The following is a 25,446-nucleotide window of genomic DNA, read 5'->3' on the forward strand; positions in this document are numbered from 1 at the left end:
GCTTGACTATGCATAGAGGAGAGATTAGGGACGAATGGGTGTAGAGAGTGACGGACGTTCTGACTGCTCTCAGGGTGCCCCTTTTGTATGTGTGTGTATGTGTGGTCATGTGTGCCGGTGGTGTTTCTCAGGTACCGTCTGCCTTCATGAGCGCACACGCGCGCACACACACTCATACACGCACGCACGCAAATGCCCAAGGAGGCCAAAAGAGGGTGTCGGATCTCCTGGAGCTGGAATTACAGGTATTTGAGAGCTGTTTGACATGGGTGCTGTGAACCCTACCTGGGTCCTCTGGAAGACCCTCAGGAAGTGTTCCTAACCACTGAGCCATTGGTCCAACCCCTACATTCTGTTTTTTGACACAGGATCTCTCACAGGCCTGGAACTTTCTGAGTAGGCTGGCTGCCCAGGGAGCACCCCAATGCTGAGATTACAAGTGCATCCAGCCATGCCCAGCACCTTTCATTGGTTTTTTGTTTGGTTTTGTTTTTTTGAGACAGGGTTTCTCTGTGTGGCCCTGGTTGTCCTAGAACTCACTCTGTAGACCAGGCTGGCCTCTAACTCTCAGAGATCCTCCTGCCTCTGCCTCCCAAGTGCTGGGATTAAAGGCGTGCACCACTACCACCTGACTTTGTTTTTTGTTTGTTTGTTTGTTTTTGTTTTTGAGACAGGGTCTCTCTTTGTAGCCCTGGCTAACCTGGGAGTCACTATGTAGACCAGGCTGGCCTCAAACTCCTAGATTTCCTCCTGCTTCCACTTCCCAAGTTTTGGTATTACTGCAGGTGTGCACCATGTGCTGGGCTCATACAGTGCTGGGAATGGAACCAAAGGCTTCCTGTATGCTGGGCAAGTGCTCTACTCACTGAGCCACACCACCAGCCCCAGCCCAGCCCAGCCCCTGAACTTGGTTAACTGCATCTGTGCAGAGACTGCTTCCTGCTAAGTCATGCTTTCACTGGTGCCTCTGGTGGCCGCCTTCCTCTTTAGCAGCATTGCCTCACCGCGTGCCAGTCACACGGTTCCAAATTAAGCCCTGTTATGTGGGGGAAAGGCCACCATCCGAGGGGCATTGGTCCCTTGCCTAGAAAACGTTCCCTAGGATGCTGAAGTCAAGGTCAGGCTGGATCGGCTCAGAAACTATAGACACTGACCCTCCTGGACGTGTTTCCCATCTGGCCACTGCTCACCCCAGTTCTCCTGTCTCCCCAGGGCTCCAAGACCTCAGATTTACGTTTAGGTCCCTTGATCTGGCCTTGGGCCATCGTTAGTGCTCAAGTCTTAATTACACCGCCTGTCCCTGCCTCCCGCACAGGCTGCCTCTGCTGCTCACTGGACTCTCACTGTATTTCAGCCAGTCCAACGAGTTGGGGCTTCCTGTCCTGTCAGTGAAAAAGTCAGATAGCCCTGGCTGGCCTGGAACCCGCTATGAATCCAGCTTGGCCTCTGTCTGTGTTTGGTGTGCGCCTCCATACCCGACCTGGGGTGTCATCTTGGTATTTGCCTATTACGGATTTCAGGTGATCAGTCACTTCCGATGAGATGGTGTAAGGAAGTCACCGATTGTATAGCCAAGTGGATTTTAATGTGGGGCTTTCCTGGATTGGGGGTGTGGCTCAGTACACTTACTTGTGCCTAGAACTCCCCAGTGAGGGACTGGAGGGGTGGCTGAGTGACACATTGCTTGTCACAGGCCCTGGGTTCCAGTCCTTACAAGAAAGAGGAATTTTCTTTGTGCTCATGTCTAGGTCTGAGGAACTCTGTTGGAACTGGGGTTTGAGCTCAGAAACTATAGGGAGTTTGTTGTTGTTTTTAACATTTTTAAAGTTATTTATTTTATGTGCATTAGTGTTTTTCCTGCATGTATGTCCCTGTGAGGGTGCCATATGCCCTGGAACTGGAGTTACAGACAGTTGTGAACTGCCGTGTGGGTGCTGGGAATTGAACCTGGGTCCCCAAAAGAGCAGCCAGTGCTCCCAACCACTGAGCCATCTCTCCAGCCCCAATTTTTGTTTTTTTTAAATGGAATGGTGATCTCATTTCACGGTTTGCTCTTGACTATCCAGAAATTGTATAAAAACAGTTTGACATTACTCACAATTTATACCATGTTTGTTTTGTCTAATGGACTATTGCAGTATAATCTTCACAGGTAATTTTAGATTAATATTCTTTAAAAAATAAAATCAAGGCAAGGCTGGTGGCATACCCCTTTAATTCCAGCACTCAGGAGGCAGAGGCAGGTGGATCTCTTGAGTTTGAGGCTGGCATGGTTTACAGAGCGAGTTCCAGAACAGCCAAGGCTACACAGAGAAGCCCTGTCTCAAAACAAGCAAACAAAGAAAAAAAAATCAAGTTCACAGAAAAACTACCTTCCAGAGCCTTTCAGTGCTAATAAAGTCGTTGAAGTTAGTCGTTCAGAGAACTCTCCATCTGCACACAGAGCACAAAGTCATCAGACCAGTGCTGGGCACACACAGCTCAGCTGGCAGAGGCCTTGCCAAGCATGCAGGAAGCTCTGGGCTCAGTCCCCAGCCCCACATAAACCAGACATCTCATGCCTTTGAGTCCAGCACCCAAAAGGCAGAGGCGAGAAGACGAGAAGTTCAAAGCCGGCCTAGGCTACCCTGAACTTTGTCCACGCCATGTTCTCCAGCTGCTGCCGAGAGGGACAGGCTGGATATTCAGCTCCTGGTTCCAAAAGCCTGCAGAGCGGACGGATGGTGGGGAAGTTGAGGGAGTCTGGAAGGTGCACTGTTGATAGTCATGACTGTGGCATCGTGGTGTAAATACTCTCACTGCAGTGTGGTAAGGTAGTAATAATCACAGCAGAGTTTCACAAAATTTGTCCCAGGCGGTGGCTCTCAGCCTGTGGGTCTTGACCCCTTTGGGCTGAATGAACCTTTCACAAGGGTCACCTAAGACCATTGGAAAACACAGATATTTATATTATGATTCATAACAGAAGCAAAATTACAGTTATGAAGGAGCAACGAAAATAATGTTATGGGAGCCGGGCGGTGGTGGCGCACGCCTTTAATCCCAGCACTCGGGAGGCAGAGCCAAGCGGATCTCTGTGAGTTCGAGGCCAGCCTGGGCTACCAAGTGAGTTCCAGGGAAGGCGCAAAGCTACACAGGGAAACCCTGTCTTGGGAAAAAAACAAACAAACAAACAAACAAAAATAATGTTATGGTTGGGGGGGGGGTCACCACACCATGAGGAACTGTGCTAAAGGGTGGCAGTGTTAGGAAGCCCTGGAAGGCTTTCGGCTTTCCCTGCTCCAACTTCTGCTCCACGGTTGGTTTTCAACCACATTATAACACCTTAGCAGAGCCCACTTCAGAGTGTACTAAGCTAGTGTTTTCTTTTGTAGACAGCTGTGCTGGTCTTTTTTTCTTTTCTTTTCTTTTTTTTTTTTTTTCTTTTTTTCTTTTTTTGTCAACTAGAGTTACCTGGTGTTACAAATTTGCAGGCGTGGGGGGATCCCCAGCTGGCCGGGCCAGGGTATCCCACGAGTGCAGGGAACCATGCTGGCATGCTGGGCAGATGCAGAAGCAGCCTGGTGGGCAACCCACGTCATGCGGTCATGGCGGCCAGGCAGCAGCGACAGTCATTCATGACCTGGACGCTGCATCTGCGCCGAAATGGGTTATTATAGTAGAGAGATGAAGAGAAAGATAGGAAAGAGAGAAGAGAGAAAAAAAGAGAGAGGAAGGGGGGTCGAGAGTGCACACCTCGTGGGAGGAAAAGCGGAAGAGGAGGAAGGGGAGGAGTTTTCCTGAAAATGAGGCCTTTATGTGTGGACGCAGGGCGGCGCCAGGGGCGGGTCAGAATATTAACCCCTGGGAAGAGGTGAGGACCCTCCGTTGAGGACCTGCCTCTGTCAGGTTGCCAGTGGGGCATCTTCTTGACTAAGGATGAATGTGGGAAGATCTGGTGCCCAGCCCACTGTTGGGGGTGCCCCCAGGCAGGTGGTCATGGGTACTCTAAGACTGAGCAAGCCAGTGAACAGCACCCCTCCGTGTTCTCCCTCTGTTCCTGCTTGCGTTCCTGCCCTGACTTCCCTCAGTGATGGACTGTGATAGGGACACGCAAACCAAATAGACCCTCTGCTCCCCCAGTTGATTATGGCCATGGTGTTTATCACAGCAACAGGAAGCAAACTAATAGAGTGTGTGTGTATGTTCGTGTGTGTGTGTGTGTGTGTGTGTGTGTGTGTGTGTGTGTGTGTGTACAGGTGCAAGTGTTACTAAAATTCCCTCCCTGGGGGAGAACGTTGTTCACCCCCTCATTCTAAGGTCCCAGTGACAAACCGAGTCCACCCTGGAGAGCCAATGAGATTGTTGGACTTACCTTACAGAGCATGGGAGCGGGGTTACTGGCGGGAGTGGGGTGACCCCAAAGCAGGGACCCTGGGAAGTCTTCACCTAGCATGGATGGTGGGTTCCTGGGGCCACGGAGGGCTCCCCCTTTCTTCCCTCCCAGCCTGTTTAGTGAGGCCATCCGCAGTTAGGGCAAACTTGTGTATACATGGCCGGAAAGAGGGGTACAGGAGAGGGTGAGGGTGCAGGGACCCTCCCCGCCCCCTTCTGTGAGGGAACTGTAGCAGTCCACAGCTCCGACCGTTGGAAAGTAGATCTCGTGACCAGGACAGCAGTTTGGCTCTGGGGACAATGACAGCACACGTTCACTCGTGAAATACAGATCCCCGAGTGTTGCTCTTCAGGCTCCTTCATCATGGAAGGCTCACTGGCCTGGAGTTTGCCAACTAGGTTAGGCTCGCTGATCAGTGAGCTCCTGTGATGCTCCGGTCTCTGGTTTTGGTCTCGCCATTGTTGGGATTGTAGGTGTGTACCACCGCATCTGGCTTTTTTTTTCCCCCTTGGCATTTATTTATTGTGGGTACTCCCATGGCATGTGTGTGGAGGTCAGAGGACAACTTTCAGGAGTCATTTCTCTTCTACCACCGTGTGGGACCCTGGGTTCTAATTTATTGTCAGGCTTGGTGGCAAGCCCCTTAACACATCTCGCTGGCCTGTGCCTGGCTTTGATGTGGGTCCTGGGAAACGAACCCAGGTTCTGACACTTGAGAGGCCAGTGCTTTGCTGAGGGAGCTGGCTCCCTCACACTAAGCCGGGGCTTTCTCAACTCCTTTAAGACTGTCTCACATTAGTTAGTTCTTCAGTCACATCAAGCTTGCTATTGAGGCCATACACAGCCAAGCATTATTAGTAATCTTTAGGTTCATCAGATGCCAAAGAGATCTCAGTTCTCCAAGGGAGCCACGAAACGTTCTCTGTTTAGGAGAGACATCTCAGAGAGCCTTTGGCTGCAGCTCCTCACTCCGACTGGGCAGAACCATGCCAGATGTCAGTGGAGGCCGCCTGAGGAACCACAGCCCTCCTGGTAGGGAGAATGAATGCTCTCTCAGAGCAACAAGTTGGCACCCTCTTTCCCCTCACCCCCAGCAGGTGACAGAGGAGTCCCCCTGCAAGAGAAGAATCAAGTAAAACCCAGGATCTTATAACCTAATATTTAGGACACCCAGGATCCACCCATGGAGGCTCATGACTGTGATCCCAGCATCTGGGATGTGGAGGCAGGAGGATTGGAGGTCAAAGCTGTCATCAGCTACACAGTGATTTTTGAGGCCAGCCTGGGTTACATGAGACCTTGATTTTATTTATTTGTTTGTTTAGTGTTTTGAAACGGAATCTCTCAGTGTAGACCTGGCTGGCTGTCCTGGAACTCTCTGTATAGACCAGGCTGTCCTGGAACTCACAGATATCTGCCTCCTTCTGTCTCCCAAGTGCTGGGATTAAAGGTTACACCACCATGCCTGACTTGAGCCCTGTTTTATTTTGTTTCAAATCCAGGATACATTTTTTTTTAAAGATTTATTTATTTATTATGTATACAGCATATATGACTGCAGGCCAGAAGAGGGCACCAGATCTCATTACAGGTGGTTGTGAGCCACCATGTGGTTGCTGGGAATTGAACTCAGGACCTCTGGAAGAGCAGTCAGTGCTCTTAAACTCTGAGCCATCTCTCCAGCCCCATACATTTTTTTTAAAATCACCATATCCAAGAACCAAGAAAAGCTGACCTTGAAAAAAGGTAATAGACAAATGCCAACAGCAAGATAACACAAGATGTAAAAAAAGAACCCAACAGATCGTAGAACTGATGAAAAGGACAGAGGAAGCCAGGTGTGATCCCAGCACTTGAGGCCAGCCTCAGCTACATACTTAGTTTGAGGCCAGCCTGAGCTACATGAGACAGTCAAAAAACAAAGAAAAAAAGGACTAAGGGGTGACAGTTGCCTGGTTGCATGAGACCTTTGGCTCTGTCCCGTATTTCTTTGTGCTGCGGTGTTACAATACTCTAAACAAAAGCAGCTTAGGGGAGGTCAGGGTTCATTTTACCTTACAGGTCACACACACAGCCCATCATCGGCAGAAGTCAGGCGGGAACTCAGGCAGGAAGTTGAAGCAGAAACCATGGAAGAACACTTCCTGGCACAATTACTTGCCCATGCTTAGCTAGCTTTCTTATACAGCCCAGTACCGACTGCCAAGGGAATGGTGCTGCCCACGGTGGGCTGGGCTCTCCTGTATCAATCAGCCGTCAAAACTGTTCCCATAGACATGCCCATGGGCCAATGATCTAAGCAGTTCCTCAGTGAAGGCTTTGCTCTCAGATGGCTGTAGGTTAGGACAATGAAAGGACAGTTAAAGCTAACTGGAACTGGTTCATTCCATCCTTAGCACTGAGGGTGGGGAGGAGGCTGAGTAGACAGTTAATGAGCTCAAAGATAGAACTGTAGACTTTCCAGTCTGAACAAGAGAAAACTGGATTTAACGTTGGGAGAAGGAGCTTAAGAGTCTTGTGGGAGCAAGGATAAGCCTTTAAGAGAGCTGGAGAGAGGGCTCATTGGTGAAGAGGGCTTGCACCCATATCAGCCTGTAACGTCAGCTCCACGGGAATCCTACACTGGCTTCTGAACTGGCAGGGACCTGCACCCACATTGCATGTACATATACATATATATAAATTAAAAAAAAAATAGCCAGACAGTGGTGGCACATGCCTTTAATCCCAGTCGGGAGTCAGAGCCAGGCGGATCTCTGTGAGTTCAAGGCCAGCCTGGGCTACAGAGTGAGTTTCAGGACAGGCACCAAAGCTACACAGAGAAACCCTGTCTCAAAAAAAAAAGAAATTAATTAATTAATTAAAAAAATAGGAAGTAGAAGAGAGGGGTTAGGGCTAAAGAAAAAAAAAATCAGTAAGTCATGGTGGCAAAAGGCATAAACTGACAAATTCCAAAAGCTGCTAGAACCGATTCAGAAAGCACCAACCCAAAGACATCCACAGCAGCAGCACACTGGAGAATCCCCCCAAAGGAAAACTTAATACCACACCCAGAGCACATAGGTTCAGATGCCAGACTTTTGGATAGGCTGGTCACAGCTCCCAGTCACCCTTGCAGGCAGGCTGCCTTGGGGAACAGTTTCCCTGAGACTCTTGGGCAGGGGAGCTGTGTATTAGGCAATAGTATAATTTGTTTCCTTAAAGTTTTCAGTCCTCTGGAAGCCTCGAGACCTGGGCAGAGTTTTGCCAGCCTGAGCGGACCCTCTTTCCTCGCTAGAGCTTCAGGATGACACCAGGTCCCTTGTCTAGGTATATGTGAGTTGATAATGACTGCTACTAGGCTCCTTAATAGTGACCGCTATTCCGCACCATGTGGCACCACTCGGCCACTGCCAGCCTCTTCTCTAATTTGATGTTTTTTGCGCAAGTGACTGATTCATCCTGCTTTGAGTGCTGGGTTGCCTCAGTCTTGTGTACTGACCAGAAGTTGCAAAAATGTTCAAAGAAGGATGACCTTGTACTCCAGTGTTGTAAACAGTCTCCTGGGGAAAGAGAGAGAGAGAACCTTTCTGTTATTTGAAAAAAAACAAAAACAAAAACAAAAAACATCTTTTAATCGCAGCACTCAGGAGGCAGAGGCAGGTGGATCTCTGTGAGTTTGAGTCCAGCCTGGTCTACAGAGCAAGTTCCAGGACAGCCAGGGCAGCATAAAGGAAGACTCTGTCTCAAAACAACAACAAATTTTTGAATTCGTTTTTAGTGTGTTAGTATGTTTGTGTGACGGTGCAGATCTGGAGATCAGAGGACAACCTGCAGGAACCAGGTCTTTTCTGTCATGTGGGTCCTGGGGATCGAACTCAGGTCTCTAAGATTGGCAGCAAGCGCCTTTATCCAGGGAGCTGTTTCAATGGCCTGAACCCTTGTGTTCTTGCCTCACATGCTCTTCTGGAACCTGGCAAAGCCCCCACCAGCGTCCACGAGCATGAATAGCCAATAATTGGGCTGTCTACCTTGCATCAGAGATCTCTTGCCTCTACTTGCTCGGGTGGATCTCTAAATATTTTCTGAGGTTGGCTGAATCACAAGCATGGAACCTACAGCTTTAGATGGTCAAGTGCACACCATGGCTTGACCGTTCATCTTCCTACTTTCACCAGCTGGCCAGTTTCCACAAACCTAGAAAGTCAAAGGAGGCAGCTCTGCTCCAGGAAAGGGTAGAGCAAGTTGGACTGCCTAATTATTGCTGTTGATGCTAGTGGATGCTGGTTGAAATAGGCTCAGTGAGTCCACAGGGCTGCACCATGAGCCTGGCTACTTCTCCTGAGTTCAGAGTCAAAACCACATATTCTACCTGGTGATGGTGATGGTGGTGCACGCCTTTAGTCCCAGCACTCAGGAGGCAGAGGCAGGCGGATCTCTGTGAGTTTGAGGCCAGCCTGGTCTACAGAGTGAGTTCCGGGACAGCCAGGGCTGTTATACAAAGAAACTCTGTCTCACCAACACACACACACACACACACACACACACACACACACACACACACACACACAAAACCCCCATAGATTCCTGCCCAGCTAATGAAATGAGGTGTGTGAGGTGTGCTGTGCACTGTTGTGGCAGAATGCCTGACGGAAGCCGTGGAAAGAAACGGTTTATATTGTTCATGGCCCAAGGATACAGTCCTTCATGACAGGAGAGCATGATGGGAGCTTGAGGCGTTTGGTAGCTCACAGTGCCTCCATAGGCCTATGGGAGCGAGGTGAATGCTGGGGACTCAGCTTCTTCTTCCTCTTTACTCAGCCTAGGACCCCAGCCCATGGAATATCACTGCCCATATTTGGGACGTCTTCCCTTCTCATCAAACCTTATCTAGAAGCTTCCTCACAGACATGCCCAGAGGTTTGTTTCCATAGTGATCCTGAAGACTGTCAAGTTGGCCATTGGTATTCAGTCACTCCAGGTGTGGTGGTCCTCATCTGTAACACCAGCACTTGGAGCCTGAGGAGGAAGGGTCTCACCTTTGGAGCCAGTCTGAGCTGCACTGTTAAAAAGTAAACATGAGGCCGGGCGGTGGTGGCGCACGCCTTTAATCCCAGCACTCGGGAGGCAGAGCCAGGCGGATCTCTGTGAGTTCGAGGCCAGCCTGGGCTACCAAGTGAGCTCCAGGAAAGGCGCAAAGCTACACAGAGAAACCCTGTCTCAAAAAACCAAAAAAAAAAAAAAAAGTAAACATGAAAACAAAAATAATAAAAGGACCCCTATGTAGGGAGTAGTCTGACCATTGGAAGCCCCTTTCAGTGGCCAGGATGTGATTTGGGGGGTAACCGGTCTACCAGTACCCCTGTGCCCCAATATTCCACCACCTTAGGAACTGCCTGCAGGAAGGCAGTTCATTTGAGTCGTGTGGTCAGCCTTGTGACTTGGTATTGTGAGCGTCTGGCTGCCTTTCTGGAAAGCAGGGGTCTGGGCTGCCCGGTGAGACAAGGACTCGGTACTGCCCGCTGCCTCACAAAGGGATACAAGGCAGGCTTCTCTCTCTGTTAGCATCTCTGCCCTTAGCAGACTCCCGTGGCTGTAGCTAACGCTGAATGTCTGTTGCATCCCAATTCTGTGAGACAGATTTTCCTAGAACCCTCCGTCAAAGCGGGCCCTGAACGCCTCTTGGTCTGATTCTGTGCGCGTTTGACAGAAGGTGCGTGGGCTTGTCAAAGACGAAGACAAGGTTGGACAGACGCAGCCAGCCCTGAATACACAGTGTGGTTGAAATACTTAATACAGAGTTCTTGAGGACATGAGAGTTAAATTTAGTCTCAGATACCAACGAAGATAAAGGCCGGGGGTGTGGACCGGAAGTACAGACCTACAGCAGTAGAGTAGAACTGCCTGCTGAGGCTGGGAGCTGTGCTCAGCCTTAGAGCCCCTGCCTAGAATCCCCCAGTGAGGGGCTGGGGTGTGGATCAGTGGTAGAGCCCCTGCCTAGAATTCCCCAGTGAGGGGCTGGGGTGTGACTCAGTGGTAGAGCACCTGCCTAGAATCCCGCAGTGAGGGGCTGGGGGTGTGGTTCAGCCACTTATCTACCATGTGGGAAGCCCCGGGTTCTATTCCCAGCACCACCCGGTAAGGACACGTAAGGACAGAAGTCGCGCTGTTGGGAAGGCATGTCTAAAACCCGAGAAGGAGGCTGTTCCCAGTGGTTGTAGAATGAAAGAGCAGACAATCTCGGATTGAGGCTGGCCCAGTGTTTTTCCTGAGGCTGTGACAGCAAACGGAAGCTGACAGGAAGCCACTCTGCTGGCCTGAGTTGCGGAGATGTGACTCGTGCGTTCTGGCTCAGTCACAGGACTATGGGGAAATAGAAAGGGTGGCCTGCTCAGGGTTCAGGACCTCATGCTGTTCAGCTGTGCCCCAGAACAGATCTACCTACCTGCCAGGTTTCCATGATGGAAAGGCCAGCCGAGCACCCTCAAGACCAACTCAGGATCAGTGTCTCCCCAGGACAGAGCTGAGGAAAGCCTTTTACTTGTGGCTTATTGCAGTGTGAGGATGGAGACTAAAGCTTGGAGGGCAGGTGCCGGAGAGGCTAGGGCTGCGTTTCCAGCTGGCCTCTCCTTCTGGGGTCACACGAACAGCTTTTCATTCAGTGCTATTTTCAGTTTATGGTGGAGTTCTCAGGACCTGACTCCAGCATCCGTTGAAATTCAACTGTAACCAACCATTGATGTCCCTAGAGCCTTGGCATCCAGGGTATTATGGGAATGATTCTTGCAGATGTGGAAGCCTGGACCTGTGTGTCCCTAGGACCTATGGATGTCAAACTAGCCCAGGGTTTCTAAGTGCCAGGGTGCCAAGCTGTGTGTTCACCATAAGCCTAGTTGTTAGTTTCGCCCATTCTTGAGACCCAGGGTCTCTTGTAGATGCACTGTGGTCAGCCAGGATCTCCAGGGTTCTTCCCAGGGCCAAGTCCAAAGACTTAGAACCATGCCACATTCAGACAACTCAACAGCCCAGCCTTTGGGGTAAAGTACCTGTCTCTCTCCTGGGGTCTTAGCCCACGCCTTGTCTTTGTGGAGTTGTGTGGGGGTCTCTGCAAACACCATGGGGCCAGGGGAGGCAAGAGGGAAATTTGGTTCAATACTACTCAGTAGCCAGTGTTGGTTCAAACTTCAAGCAGGTTATTTTAGGCATATTTAAGCAGAGTACAATTGGGGGGGAAAAGTTTCCTGGTGATAATTAACTCAATCTTGTGTGTATAACAAAGCTTAAGACATGATTATATTGAAACTTTCATAAAGTACAAGTGACATCTTCAATAAAGATAGGTTCTATAGATTAACTAAGGGAGCAGGCTCAAGGTAAATAATGCTCATGGTAAGGGTCCCCGGAAGGATAGTGCTGTAGATCAACTGAGATAAACCTAAGAGTCTGGGAGAGCCGGTGTGACCTGTCCATATACATAGCACAGAGGTCACCAGGCCATTACATCCGTTCACAGCCTTCTGGGCAGAAAACAGGTTATATATTGCTCCCTTTGAAGGGACAACCACGTGTGTTTAACCTTCCTGGCTTCCCTGGTGCTTAATTGTGAGTACAAGGACCTCCATGTTTCCTGCAGGGTTGGAGATGCTCGGGACACGGGAAGCCCATGGCTTCTGTTCTCGTTGTTGGCTAAAGGGCTCACCCTGCCCTTGGCTGACGCCATTGGGGTAGTCGCAGCGTTGGCTCCCTCCTAGGCTGTAGCTGCCTCGACTTCCCTCCTCCCTGACATCTGCCATTTCTCTCTGCCGACAGTTCTGTCACCGACATGGGGGACTCTCACAAAGACGCCAGTGCCACCATGACTGAGGCAGTGGCCGAAGAAGTGTCTCTCTTCAGCACGACGGACATGGTTCTGTTCTCTCTGATCGTGGGGGTCCTGACCTACTGGTTCATCTTTAGAAAGAAGAAAGAAGAGGTACCAGAGTTCAGCAAGATCCAGACAACGTGAGTGCCGTCCCTCAGAGTCTTGGCTACCCCTTTTGCTGGGCATCCTTGGCACCTCGTCCTTCCATGCTGTTCCCTGTGTTGGGGCTGTAGGCTGTAAGAAGCAAGACTCCTTTGAGGCTTGAGTGTGGGGGGTGACCCTATGGGTAGATGACGCTTTAAGTCTTCGTTAATAATAAGACACACACCACACACATGGAAGAACAAAGCAGAGCTGGATTTACCTTCCCCATGAGTGATCTTCTGAGCCAATGTCTCCTGAGGTCTTTGCCCACTGTTTTCCAAACACTTTTAGAATGTGTGGCTATGATGGAAACAGACTCTTGGCTTCACTGAGTTTATGGTCTCTTGCTGGGCCAACCTGGCGAGATGTTGAACCTTTTCCTTTCTCTGTTTCCTGGTCTAACTTGGTGGCCCAGAGCGCCACTCTCCTGGGCTCTGTGGAGTACTTGATGAGGTCATGGCATGAACTTACCCACGGGGCCTGAGTTCTCCTTCCTGCTGCATGTGTTAGTGCCATGTGTAGTGTGAACCAAGCATCCTAAGGACCACTGAGATGGCGTTCCATGAGGGAAGCTGAGGCCTGCAATACAAGCAATTAAGTGGAGGCAGGAGGGTCAGGAGTTCAAGGGCATGCTAAGCTATGTGTCAGCCTGAGCTAACTGAGTCTGTACTAAAAAAGAAAAGTAGGCTGTCGAGAGCGTGGGAAGTGCTTTGTAGAGAGGAGTTTCCCGAGTGCTTTAAGGTCCATTATCTGGCTGGGTGCTCACCTCCTGCCCTTCTCTCCTCGCCCTGGGCAGTGACAGGCCCAGGGCCTGGTGACTCAGAACTAGCCGAGCCAGACTGAGGGACACATTCCAGGACTTGCCTCTGCACAGGAGCGTGGCCCCTGTCCTGCAGGTTGGGTCACACTGGAGGCTGGGGACATGGGCAGGGCGAGTGAGCTGGAATCCACCTGGTCAGGATGCGATGTGGGTGGAGGGAGGGCAGCGCTCGTGGTGAAAATGTGTCCGGCTGAAGGGCAGACGGCGAGTGGCCTGGCCTGTGCCCCGCCGTCGGCTCTGCACAAGACTGTGGGACTAGAACTGCCTCCCCACGTCATCACCGCCTGCTCATTCTCACCGTCACTGAACATGACTGCCAAGCCTCAAAACTCAGGCCTATGCCGACCACTCGGGAAACTGAGGCAAGGGTGTCACCTCATCTGCAGGGCAAGCCAAAGGCTTGCCGGCGCAACTTAACAGAGAGCTTGTCTCAAAAACAGAAAAAAAAATAGGGTCAGGAAAACAGCTTGTTAGGTAAAGACGCTTGCCACCAAGGCTGGCAGCCTGAGTTCCATTCCTGGAACCCACACGGTAGAGGGATAGAACCAGCTCCTGCAGGCTGTCCTCTGACTTCCGCAAGTTCACTGTTGCTCGCACACCGTGTTCTCTCTCTCTCTCTCTCTCTCTCTCTCTCTCTCTCTCTCTCTCACACACACACACACACACACACTAAATAAATATAATTTTAAATAAAAAGTCAAAAGCCTGGAGCGCATCTATAATCCCAGTACCGGAGAGGTGGACGCAGAAGGATCAGGAGTTGGAGGCCAGCCTGGGCTACATGAGATCATGTCTCACACAAAAGCAAAAAGGACCTGAGAAGCGAGGGTGAAGAAAGGTGCTTTGTGGAGACAGGTTATAAAATACTTCAGTGTGCCTCGTCTAACCGGGGCCCTGAGCTGCATCCCTGAGCTAGGCTGGGTGGGACCTTTGTCTCTCTCCCCTGAGGCTGTGACAGATTCCCAGCTTTCATGGCTGGGCATCTTTAGGTGAGACTGGGAGACACATTCCTGGAGGACAAGAAAGGTTTTCCCTCAGCATCAGAATCCAGGACCCTGTCCTGAGGGTAGAGCCACACCTAGGCTACTGGGACTGAGGGAGGAACCTGTGGGCTGGAATCCAGTCTCTCCAGCCTGGGCTGCCCTGGGTACAGTCCCGGGGTGGGAGCACTATTTGTGATGAAAATGTGCCCACCTGGAGATAAAGGACCAGTAGCCTGGTCCCGCCCTCCATGCTGGCCTTGTTCCACCGTTTATAAAATGGAGGTCCTGCTGCTCCCCAAGAAAGAATATGAGATGCAGAACCACCCAACCTTCTTCAGGGACTAGCCTCAGCTATAGAAAAAATTCAAGGCTAACCTAGGCAACTTCAGCAAGACCCTGTCTTAGAAGTCAGAAGTTGCCAGCCTTGATGGTGCATACTTGTAACCCCAGCATTTGAGAGATGGAGGTAGAAAGAAGATCAAGAGTTCAAGGCCACCAAGCAAGGTAGCACGTGCCTTTAATCCCAACACTTGGGAGGCAGAGGCAGATGTGGTTGGTTGGTTTTGGGTTTGGGTTTTTGTTTTTTTGTTTTGAGATAGGGTTGCACAGTGTAACCTGTGCTGACCTCAGACTCACAGTGATCCTCTCTGCCTCCCCATTTCTGGGATCAAAGGCATGTGCCACCTGGTCTATTTCCTTTCCTTTCCCTTCCTTCCTTCCTTCCTTCCTTCCTTCCTTCCTTCCTTCCTTCCTTCCTTCCTTCCTTCCTTCCTTCCTTCCTTCCTTCCTTTCTTTTTTCTTGGTTTTTTGAGATAGGGTTTGACTGTCCTGGAACTCCATAGACCAGGCTGGCCTCGAACTCATAGAAATCCACCTGCCTCTGCCTCCTAAGTGCTGGGATTAAAGGCCTCCCATTTCCCCCAGCATATCATATATTCTTATCATGGCTTCTGGTGACTTTCAGAAATGTCATAAAATCTTTGAAGGCCTTTGTAGGGGGTTGCATGCTATGGAGCATGAAACCACTGGGCATGGGTTATGCATGTATTTGTGCATGCTTGCAAGCTTGTGTGTGTGTGTGTGTGTGTGTGTGTGTGTGTGTGTGTGTGTGTGTGTGTGTGTGTGTATGGGGCAGCTCTGCGCATGTGTGGCAAATGCCCTCTCAGGCTGAATTCCGTCCCTGGCCTGAAGGGTATAGATGTTTATACAAGCCAAAATAACAAGCCAGCTGTAGTCTGGGCAGCAAGCGCTCTGAACACAGGTATACAAAACAAGTCAGGAGGTGCCCCCTGGGGCTCGGATGACTCTCCCGGGGAGTGCAAACCTCTGTGGCCCTCCCACAGATCTAAATGTGGCTCTCTGAACCTCTGAACGCTGTCCCTGCTGCCACTGACCACGTGTGGCCACTAGACACCAGAGCCTGGAGAGACCGACTTTCCTGGGCCAGGTCAGCATCACTGCGGCAGGAAGCCACTTGGGCCGGTTTATCCCTCCTGAGATAGGGAGAAGCCGAGAGAGGGCCTTGAACTTCTCTCCTGGGCGGAATTCCTGCCGAGAGCGGTACCCTACAACAGAACGGAGCTTGAAGCGTACCCCGGCCTCACTGGTACAAAGAGAAGGAGGAGATGGTGGCTGCTTTTGAAAATCCTGGCTCACAGTCACACACATCTGTGCCAGAGCCTCAGAACAGCACAGTCCCAGCCCTGCACATAGATTCCCCCGGGGTACACTGTCCTGGGGGCAAAGGTGTACAAAGTTAGGGAGCCTAAGAGGTGGAGATTGGTTCCGACCAGGGATGGGGAAATCTAGGGATGGGGAAAGCGTTCTTGAAAGGGCTGCTGGCGGTGACCAGCTCCAGATGCAGAGCAGGATTGGGCAGCAGGGGTGGTGTCCACGGGTGGGGGAGGTGCTGGGTGAGCTGGGGAGTGGCGGGGGTGTGGGAAGTGTAGTTAGAAGGGCAGGTTGGGGCCAGATACCAGAGACTATGGAGTGGCAAATGACCAACCCTGATTTCACAATGACTGCATCCAGGTAATAGGGAAGGCAGAGGAAGGCCGAGGGCTGGGAGGAGGCTGGAGAACCATTTCAGGAAGTGGTCCCCTGAGAGGTGATTCTGTCCCCTGAGGGGAACTGGCTGCCTGGAGTAGATAGGAGGGTCTTGGCTCTGACATGCCGGTGGAGCAGGTGTGGGAAGGAGAGTCTGAGAGGTAGAGTTTGGGGATGCCCTGGAGTGTTGGGTAGGGCTGGTTAGGGCTGTGGATGGAGGGAGAGCCGGAGTTCAGAGACTCTGACACCTTCAGAGGCAATGGGGGATGGGCCGTGGCTGGAGAGAGGAGAGCAGGGGCTTTCTACCGGAAAGGGTAAAAGCCAATGCAAAGAAAAGTTAAGCCAAGCGTGGTGGCGCATGCCCGTAATCCCAGACTGAGTTTGAGGAGCTGGCCCGGAGGGTTGAAGTGTCTGATGCGCAGTCGTGGGACCCCGAGACAGGGTCCCCAGCACCTGTGTGACGAAAGCCAGGCGTGGCTGCGCATCGCTCCAATCCTAGGCTGATTGCCTAGAGCTCAGAGGTCAGCTCCCAGGAGCCAGCCCTCTCCCTTCACCGTGTGCGTTCCAGGGCTTGAACTCCAGGCATCAGGCTTGGCAGCAAGTGCCTTTTCCCACTGAGTTGTCTCAGTGATCTCTGCTTTTAGACATCACACAATAATTCTACCCCCACAGTCCCCGGGGTCACTGTAGCCCTTCCCTAGGCATGTTCATTCTCATCCTTGAATGAGGGACCAGAACTTTGTCTTTAGATTTTGAGGTTGGATTTTTCTTAAACTCAGTATCTAAAGACCCATTTATTGCACTTGATTATTACACCATATGCCTTTCTCTTTGTGGAGAGGAGTCAGGTATATTCAGTTATAAATTGCACATAATAAAATCCTTCTTCTCATTTTTCTTTCAGTGCTAGGGATGGAACCCAGATTCTTGTGCATGCTCAGCAAGTGCTCTACCACTGAGTCACACCCTGTTCTAAAACCTTCCCTTTGAACTGTACACGTGGGTCCCGGGGATTGAACTCGGGTCATCAGGCTTGGCAGCAAGCGCCTTTACCCACTGAGTCATCTCGTCAGCCCCGTGGTTGAGTCTTGACACATGAACAGTTATGCAATCCGTATTGCAGTCATCCAGGTCCTGTCTCCCCAAAATGCCCGCCCCCCAGCCTCATAGCTGTAGGTAGAACTCTGAGAACGGCCGCTTTTCCTAAACGGCATCCATTCCATCAGTTTTTGGCTTCCATTCATTCCCATCTCCCTTGCAACACCAGTGTGAAAGAAACTCCAGCCTCTCGTTTCATAGTTTCCTACGATCTGCATTTGGCCCATTTTGCCCTCTGGGGGCCTGTTTAGAAAAGCCGCAAAGCCTCTCATTTCCTCAAGTGACCTTTATTTGGGGATGACTCGCCTTTGAAATAGCTGCACTGCCGGGAGTCAAGGCCGCGGGCAGCTCTTACGTCCGTCCGTCTTTATCTTGGCGCGTCAGCAGATGGCGGAGGAGCGTAAGGGGGTTCTTGCCGCTTGCAGTCAGGGCCATCCTTTCTATGCACGTGTCCTTGCAGCCGCGATCGGAAAACCAGCACCACAGATGTGCTTCTCAAAGAGGGGGGCCTGGCTGCAGGGCGGCTCAGCAGTTAAGACACTGTCCGCTCTCACAGTCCCCGGGGGCTTGATACCGTGGTCTGACCTTGGAGGGCACCTGGCACACACATGGTGCACAGATATATGCAGGTAAAACACTCATACATATAAAACACTAAGATAAATCTTAAAAAATTCTTTTAAGCGAGGGAGACATTTAGGAGGGAGCTGGCATGTGAAGGGTGGGCAGGGCACCGGGCCTGACCCAGAAGTGGCTAGAAGGGGTCCCTCTGCACTCCCGGGCCCGAGACCTCAGCTGCCGCCCGTGGAGGTCACCTGCATTTTCCTGCTCTGATCAAGTGGATTCCGCCCTTCCTGTTGCCCCTCCAGATGTGGCCTGTCTCAGGATAACTGTGCAACAGAAGCACTTGGGCCCACTAAGTGATTCCACTGACTGTCTCAGTGTGTCAGTGACGGAACACTGTGACCACAGGAACCTGGTGGGGAAAGGGTCTGTTTGGCTGATTTAGTTTACTCAGCTCATCCTGAAGCCTGAAGTAGCCAGAGCTGGTTCAAACTTGGGAAGTCTGACCCTGAATAGTTTATTTTAGGCATGTATTTAAGCCCTGCACAGTTTGGTGAAAAGTCTCCTGGTGATACTTAACTCAGTCTTGTATGCACAATGAAGCTTAAGAAGTGACCACATCAAGCTGGGCGGTGGTGGCGCATGCCTTTAATCCCAGCACCCGGGAGGCAGAGCCAGGCAGATCTCTGTGAGTTCGAGGCCAGCCTGGGCTACAGAGTGAGTTCCAGGAAAGGCGCAAAGCTACACAGAGAAACCCTGTCTCAAAAAAAGGGGGTGGGGGTGGGGGGAGGGGCTTTTTACAAACTCTTTGTAAAGAACACGTGACACTTTCCATAAAGATGGGTTCTATAGACTGACAAGCTCACAAAAGGGTCTTGGGGATGGTGTGGTCTCTGTCACACAGATAGCACAAAAAGCCACTAGGCCCTTAACCACCTTTCTGGGTGGATAACAGGTTATGCCTTGTGCCTCCTACAGAGGAGTGCTACTTCCTGGCTTGCTTCCCTAGCTTGCACACTTAGAACCCAGGAGCACCAGCCTAGGGGCGGCCCCACCCACAGTGGCCTGAGCCCTCCCCCATCAATCACTAATTAAGAAAATGTTTGCCTGTCTAAGAACAAGTTTGCCTACAGCCAGATCTTACAGAGGCATTTTCTCCATCGGGGTTCTCTCTTGGATGACACTGGCTTGTGATAAGATGGTAAAATTAGCCAGCGCGTTGGCCTTGGCTTTTTGTTTTTCCTTTTCTTATGTTGTCTCATTAGCCCAAGCTGACCTGCCCTTTGCTGTGTACCTGTGTAGAGGATGCTACTGAACCCCATTTTTCCAGTCTCCGCCGTTGAGTGCCGGAACTACAAGTGTTGTATGCATCCCATTCATCCCATTCGCAGTTTATATGATGCGGGGGTTGAACCCTGAGCTTTGTGTGTGGTAAACAGCTACTCTGGTCACTGAGCTACATCCCTAGCTTCGGTGGTTTTCTAAGACAAACTTACTCCGTAGTCTAGGCTAGCCTTGAACTCTGTCCTCATGCCTCAGCCTCTAAGATGCTGGCATCACCAAGCCCAGCCCCTTTTCATCCTGGCCTGAGCCTCTGTCAGCCCTCCACCTGCCCCTGGCTAGCTCCCGACCTCCTTTGAAGAGGTTCTCCTAGGGTTGACCCTGTAGAGAGCTACGTCCGTCTGTCCATCCGCTTTCCTCTAAGCTCTGCACAGACCTGGCAGTTGCAGAGGCTGAGCATCCATCCTGCTGGGACCCACTGCGTGTCCCACTCCCTGCCGCCGCCGCCGCCGCCGCCGCCGCCGCCGCCGCCGAGTCTCCTTCTCACCCCCCTTTCTGCCTGTTAACCCTGTGGCCTGGAGACATTAGTTGCCAGACAGCCAGGCTCTGCAAGTTCAAAAGCAGCTTCCCAGGTCCCTCCCAGGCAGCCGGATATCCCAGGAGGAATCCGTTCTACCCCACAGAAAATTAAATTTGAGTTGCTTCAGCTTTCAGAAGTGCTTCTCCTCGTTGCCTGGGACAGGAGCATAAAAATGCACCCCCTCGAGGCATCTGGGTTCACCCTGTGACTCAGTGCTCCCCTCCCCCTCCCCCTCCCCTCCCTCTCTTCTTGCCCACTCTGGTGGCCTGCAGCTGACTTCAGAGGCGCCTGCTCCCAGTGGAGGGGGGGGCTAATTGGAACCTCTCAGGCTCTGCTGTGGAGCCATGTGGTATCTGGGCTCCCACAACTTGGGCCAGCTGCCACCTGCACAGGATTCTGGAGTCTATGCCTGGGTACCAAGAAAGGGGTTCCCTAAGACCTTATGCTGGCCGTCCCCACTGCGTGGGGCAGGAAGGGAAAGGGTATCTCCCTGTAGTGCCCAGGATGTCCCCCGTTGTCTTCAGGGGCTCTGGCAGCAGCGATGGCTGGCCGGGTTCTTATTGCTGCAACCTGCACACGTCTGTGTCAGGGCTGGGACAGCTTTGTTCTCTATCTTTTTTTTTTCTCCTAATGGGAAAGGGGGAGGGTGCGGGGAGTGGGGCTCTGATATAAACAGTTACCAAGGATACTGAGTGGGGGGGTGGAAATGTTCTCTCCTTCCCTCAGTCCATACAGAAGGGGGGGTGTTGCCCCAGCCGCAGGGGATCATGGGAGGCTGCAGTCTCAGTCCCGCTGTAGCTGCCAGATGTTGCAGAGTTCACAGACTCATGGGGACAGAGGCAAGCAGAGGTGCCGAAAGAATCTGAGAGGACTTCTGGGGTGTCTAGTGGCGCTTTCCGAGTCTCTGGGTCCCAGCAGCCAACTCCACCACACTGAGAATGGACAGAGCTGAACTTCCTTTCTGTCGGCTCCCAGCCAGCTGCAACAGAGCTCAGTGTGGGACCCTCCTTTTTCCTTAATCCCTGGTGGGAACAGGGGCATCATGGGATGTGCATACTCATCTCCGCCGGACGAGCCCACCCCGAGGTCAGTTCTAGCCCCAGTGCAGATGTGCGGGTCGCCCGTGGGCAGGGGGTACATGGCTGCCATCCATTACCAAAGGGAGAGGCAGCTTTCCTGGGCTAGGGTCCAGTGGCCTGCTGCGAGCCGACCACCCGGTGGGTGCTACCAAGTCTGCTTCCCTGAGCTGGCTGGGAACTGCTCCCAGGAGAGACGTAGTGCGGATGTTCAGCATTGGGTCCTCTGACTCCCTTTTCCCAGAGGCCACTGTCCCTGCTGGATCCCAACGAGTGAGGGGAGCAGATGGGGAGTTCTTCCTGTCCCTCGGGGCCAAAGTGAAGCTAACCAAGAGATAGGCGTTGGGCCTCAAAGTCTTCAGGAGATGGTTTGATAAAGTGCTTGCCACACAGGCGTGAGGGTCCGAGTTCGATCCCCAGAGCCTGTGTAAAAAGCTGGGCATGGAGGCAGGCTTGGAATCCCAGCCCTGGGAAGGCGATGGGCGGGCAGATCCCTGGGGCTGGGTGCCTGGTGAGCCAAACCTGCTTGGCGAGCTCCAGGCAAGTGAGAGACCTTGTCTGAACAAAGCCCCTGAGGAGAGACACCTGAGGTTGACCTCTTGCTGCCCCCCCCCCCCCAAGAAGTGCTGGGTGTCACGGTGTTTGCCCTCAGGGTCCAGGAGAGTGTCTCCAGGCATCCTGTCCAGGGCTCTCCCCTCACCATGGCCAGAGCCGGCCGGCCGGCCTGGAGTTTGGGCCCTCTCACCTACAGCAGGGGACTAGCCGTAGGCCCTGTCCAGCTCACCCCCGGCTAGTGGTCCCTAGTCGGTGCCCTTGGGAGCCTGCTGCTCTGTCTCTTGAGAGCCACATGCGCCCAGAGAGTGGAGCCCAGCCTTTCCTGTCTCTCTGCCCTGGGCCGCCTTAGGCTGCTAGTGTCTGACATCACAGACCGGCCCAGACAGCTGTTCACTTTCCAAGAAGACGTTTGTCCCCTTGAGTGTCACCAGAGTTCCAGGTGCCTGGCAGGGTCGGGAACGCTGTGGAGGTCAAGTTCGGTTAGTAGCTGAGCCCTTCAGACAGTAGGGCCGGATGTCACATGCCTATGTGGTGACGGGGCCTAGACTTGCAGCCAGCTCTGCCCCCGACGTGGCTTCTCTTCTGCTGCGACTTTCCCGGACTCCAGCTCAGGCACAGGACAGGCCCTTGGAAGACAGAGATGGCACGTTCTGTTCCCCACCCTCGGCTCCTGGCGTGGTGCCCATTCCCGCCCTGCCTGCCCCAGCTGGAGATGGGACTTCTATGGAAACATGTGTCTTTTGAGAAAAGCCAGGAGCTGGCTTCTCAGCCCAGAACGGGTAGGGAGTGGGAAATATTCCCCAGAGGCCTCTGTCTACCTCTGCCTGCCAGATGCTGGGTGGGAGACCTTGGGCCAGCCATGGAGGAGGGCCATGAATTGTGCGCCGAGTGCCAGGCAGACACACACACACACACACACACACACACACACACACACACACACACACACACACACACACACTCCTAGTTATTAAAGCCAATCCTCAAGGGAAGTGCCCCATGGATGTCTGTGCCCGGTTAAGGATGGTGACCTTGATGCTGTGGGGAGGCGGGGAAAGGTTGTTCTGAGGAAGCTCGAATTCTGTGTTGAAGGACAGTTGGGGTTTGTAGGAACGGGTCGGGGGGCCAGGTTGTGTCCAGGGAGAACCAAGTCGTGTGGCCACTCACAAGGGTATCGTGAGTCAGTGACCTGGCCAGAGAAGCAAGAGCTGGGGTTTCTTTTTAGAACACCTTCTCTCACACCAGTCTCTACACAGGGCTTCTTTTTTTATTGGTTTGTTTTTCAAGATGGTTTCTCTGTAGCCCTGGCTGTCCTGGAACTCGCTCTGTAGACCGGGCTGGCCTCGAACTCAGAGATCTGCCTGCCTCTGCCTCCTGAGTGCTGGGATTAAAGGCGTGTGTTACCACTGCCCTAATGTCCTTATTTTCTTATGCATTTCTGTGTGTGTGTCTGTATGAGGATGGGTCTTCATGAGCATGCACATGAAGATGGGTATGTGGATGCCAGAAGTCACGTCAAGTTCCATAAATGCTGCTCTTTGAATCTATGTATTTATTTTGTGTAAGTGTATGCAGCTGTGGGCACAGACAGGCGCTGGTTATGTGGTGCTGGGTCTAAGATCTTATCCTCATGATTGCAGATCAAGGCCTCTTAATTGCTGAGCCGTCTCCACATGCTCCCCCCCCCACTCCCCCCACCCCGCTTTCTGACATAGAGTTTCCCATTGGCTCACTGTCTCAGGCTGGGGCTGAGGTGACCGCAGAAGAAGAAAAGAGGAGATGGAGAGGGGCCAGACACTGGGAAGGGAGCATGGGCAGATGACCAGGTCGGACGGACTCAGAGCTGGCCTGAAACTGAGTGATCTCTGTAAGCTCATGGGTGGATTTGAGGCACACAAAGGAGAGATTGGACTAGTCTCGCCATTGGCTTCATCACCAGGGGCTAGCCCAGGTGGGGTGTCCCTGTCACACCCATCCTGTAACAGCTGCATCTGTCCCCATCCAACTGTCTTGTTTTTCAGGACCTCGTCCGTCAAAGAGAGCAGCTTCGTGGAAAAGATGAAGAAAACGGTAAGAGTCTTGCTTCCGCTCTTCCTAGAGCTTGGCCTGGGTGGGCACCGAGGGGGCCTGGGAGAGGGTCTGACGGGAGGGCCGAGGGCCGTTGGAACTGAGCGGGCCAGAGCGCTAGCTAAGAGCGTCCTCATCTTACCGCAGCACAGGGGCTCTGCTTTTACTTTGGCTTTCATGGATAAACTAAAATGTGAAAACATAACCCCCCTTATTACCAGTGTTTACAGTTTTGAGTCCATTCCCCAGAACCCACATAAAAAGCCAGACAGGGTAGCATATGCTTCTAATTCCCAAAGCTCACTGGGCAGCAGGCATAGCGTAATCGGGGAGCTCTGGACCAGTGAGAAGCCTTGTTTCAAAACCCAACAGTGATGGCACCTGAGGAACGACACCCAGTGTAGTCCTCGGGCCTCCACGGGTCCCTGCTGACACGCGCGCACGCGCACACACACACACACACACTCAGAGACGGTACATTGGAAGCCAAGTATGGTGACATACACCTGTAATCCCAGCAATAAGAAAGCTGAGGCAGGAAAATCAAAAGCTGAGGCCAACCTGAGCTACCTAGGAAGACCCTGTCTTAAAATTTTAAAAAGAGGGCCAGCCATAGCTCAATGCTAAGAGCGTTGACTGCTCTTGCACAGGACCTGGTTCAATTCCCAGCACCCACATGGTGGGGCACAACCGCCTGTGACCTCAGTTCTAGATGCAGCCTCCGATGGCGCCTGAGTACACAGGTTGGACACGTACATACACGTCAGATAAAAACAAACATGTTTTCAAAATTGGAAAGGATGAAGAGTAGATGTAGCTGCTGTGCAAATGCCTGTTTTAAGATCTAGTGTGTGTGTGTGTGTGTGTGTGTGTGTGAGAGTGTGTGTGTGAGAGAGAGAGAGAGAGAGAGAGAGACAGAGAGAGAGAGACAGAGAGAGAGAGACAGAGAGAGATATTGAGATTCTTGAGACAAGGTTCTCTGTGTAGCCCTGGATGTCCTAGAACTTGCTCTATGGCCTAGGACTCACGTCTGCCTACCTCTGCTTCCTGAGGGCTGGGATTAAAGGCTGCACCACCACTGCCGGCCTTATTCTCATTAGTTTTTAGCTGAGGCTTGTGCACAGGAGAGCAGGTGTCTACTGAAGCCAGAGGTCATTCTGTCGCTGGAGCTGGAACTAAAGGAGGTTGTGAGTCACTTGGTGTGGGTGCAAGGAACTGAACTTGGTCCTCCAGCCATCCCTCCAGCCTCTGCCTCACTGTGTTACACAAGAGATGTTAGCACCTGCAGATTGGATATCCTGTGTATAGATGGAGATTGTGGACCCCACAAATGCCAAAGGATCACACCCAGTGTCGGTTGTATTTATTGATACACACGCACACATGCACACACACACATGCACACACACACACACACACACACACGCACGCACACACGCACGCACACACGCACGCACACAAGCACGCACGCACACACACACGTACAGCAGGACGGAGGTCTGCTAGCCGTATTTCCCAGTCACCCTCCCTTTTTATACTCAGCATTAGGCTGTGGTTTTTCCAGTGTCAGCGTGTGCTCTGGAGTGATCCTATCAGCCCAAGTGGCCCAGGTAACAACTGAGGCCAGGAGAGGACTGAAGAGGCCTCCCCTTGCCGGGCCTGCCCTGACTCTCCTGGAACTGAGGGGCTGCTCTGTCCCGGGTCCCTCACTCACCCGTGTGTCCGCCTCCTCCCGCAGGGAAGGAACATTATCGTGTTCTATGGTTCCCAGACGGGAACCGCTGAGGAGTTTGCCAACCGGCTGTCCAAGGACGCCCACCGCTACGGGATGCGGGGCATGTCCGCAGACCCCGAAGAGTATGACCTGGTGAGTGAGTCCCCATCACATGCTGCCCTGGGTGCCCCACCCTGCTGCTCAAGGCTGAGGGACCCCAGGATGCCTCCTCACCGTCTATGGAAGGTGTTGGATGGGGTCATCTCACATGTGCATTAAATCTGAGGGGAGAGTGGGGACAGG

General features: G+C 52.2%; 1 protein-coding gene across 7 annotated transcripts in view; it reads left to right on the forward strand.

The window, feature by feature from the left end:
* The window catches only part of Por (cytochrome p450 oxidoreductase), a 67,349-nt gene that overhangs the window by 35,848 nt on the left and 6,055 nt on the right, over positions 1-25,446 (forward strand). For 5 of the 7 annotated variants that reach the window (XM_076560132.1, XM_076560134.1, XM_006971282.4 and 2 more), the window contains exons 2-4: positions 12,164-12,355; positions 23,384-23,432; positions 25,168-25,296. In XM_076560132.1, coding sequence (XP_076416247.1) covers positions 12,177-12,355; positions 23,384-23,432; positions 25,168-25,296 — 357 coding nt within the window. In that variant the 5' untranslated portion in view covers positions 12,164-12,176. Of the gene's footprint in view, positions 1-7,584; positions 7,685-12,163; positions 12,356-20,552; positions 20,818-23,383; positions 23,433-25,167; positions 25,297-25,446 lie in introns of those variants that run through there. The other 2 variants (XM_076560131.1, XM_042268435.2) reach the window with 2 other exon arrangements.

The sequence above is a fragment of the Peromyscus maniculatus genome, chromosome 23, assembly GCF_049852395.1.
Source record: "Peromyscus maniculatus bairdii isolate BWxNUB_F1_BW_parent chromosome 23, HU_Pman_BW_mat_3.1, whole genome shotgun sequence".
Taxonomy (NCBI): Eukaryota; Metazoa; Chordata; class Mammalia; order Rodentia; family Cricetidae; genus Peromyscus; species Peromyscus maniculatus.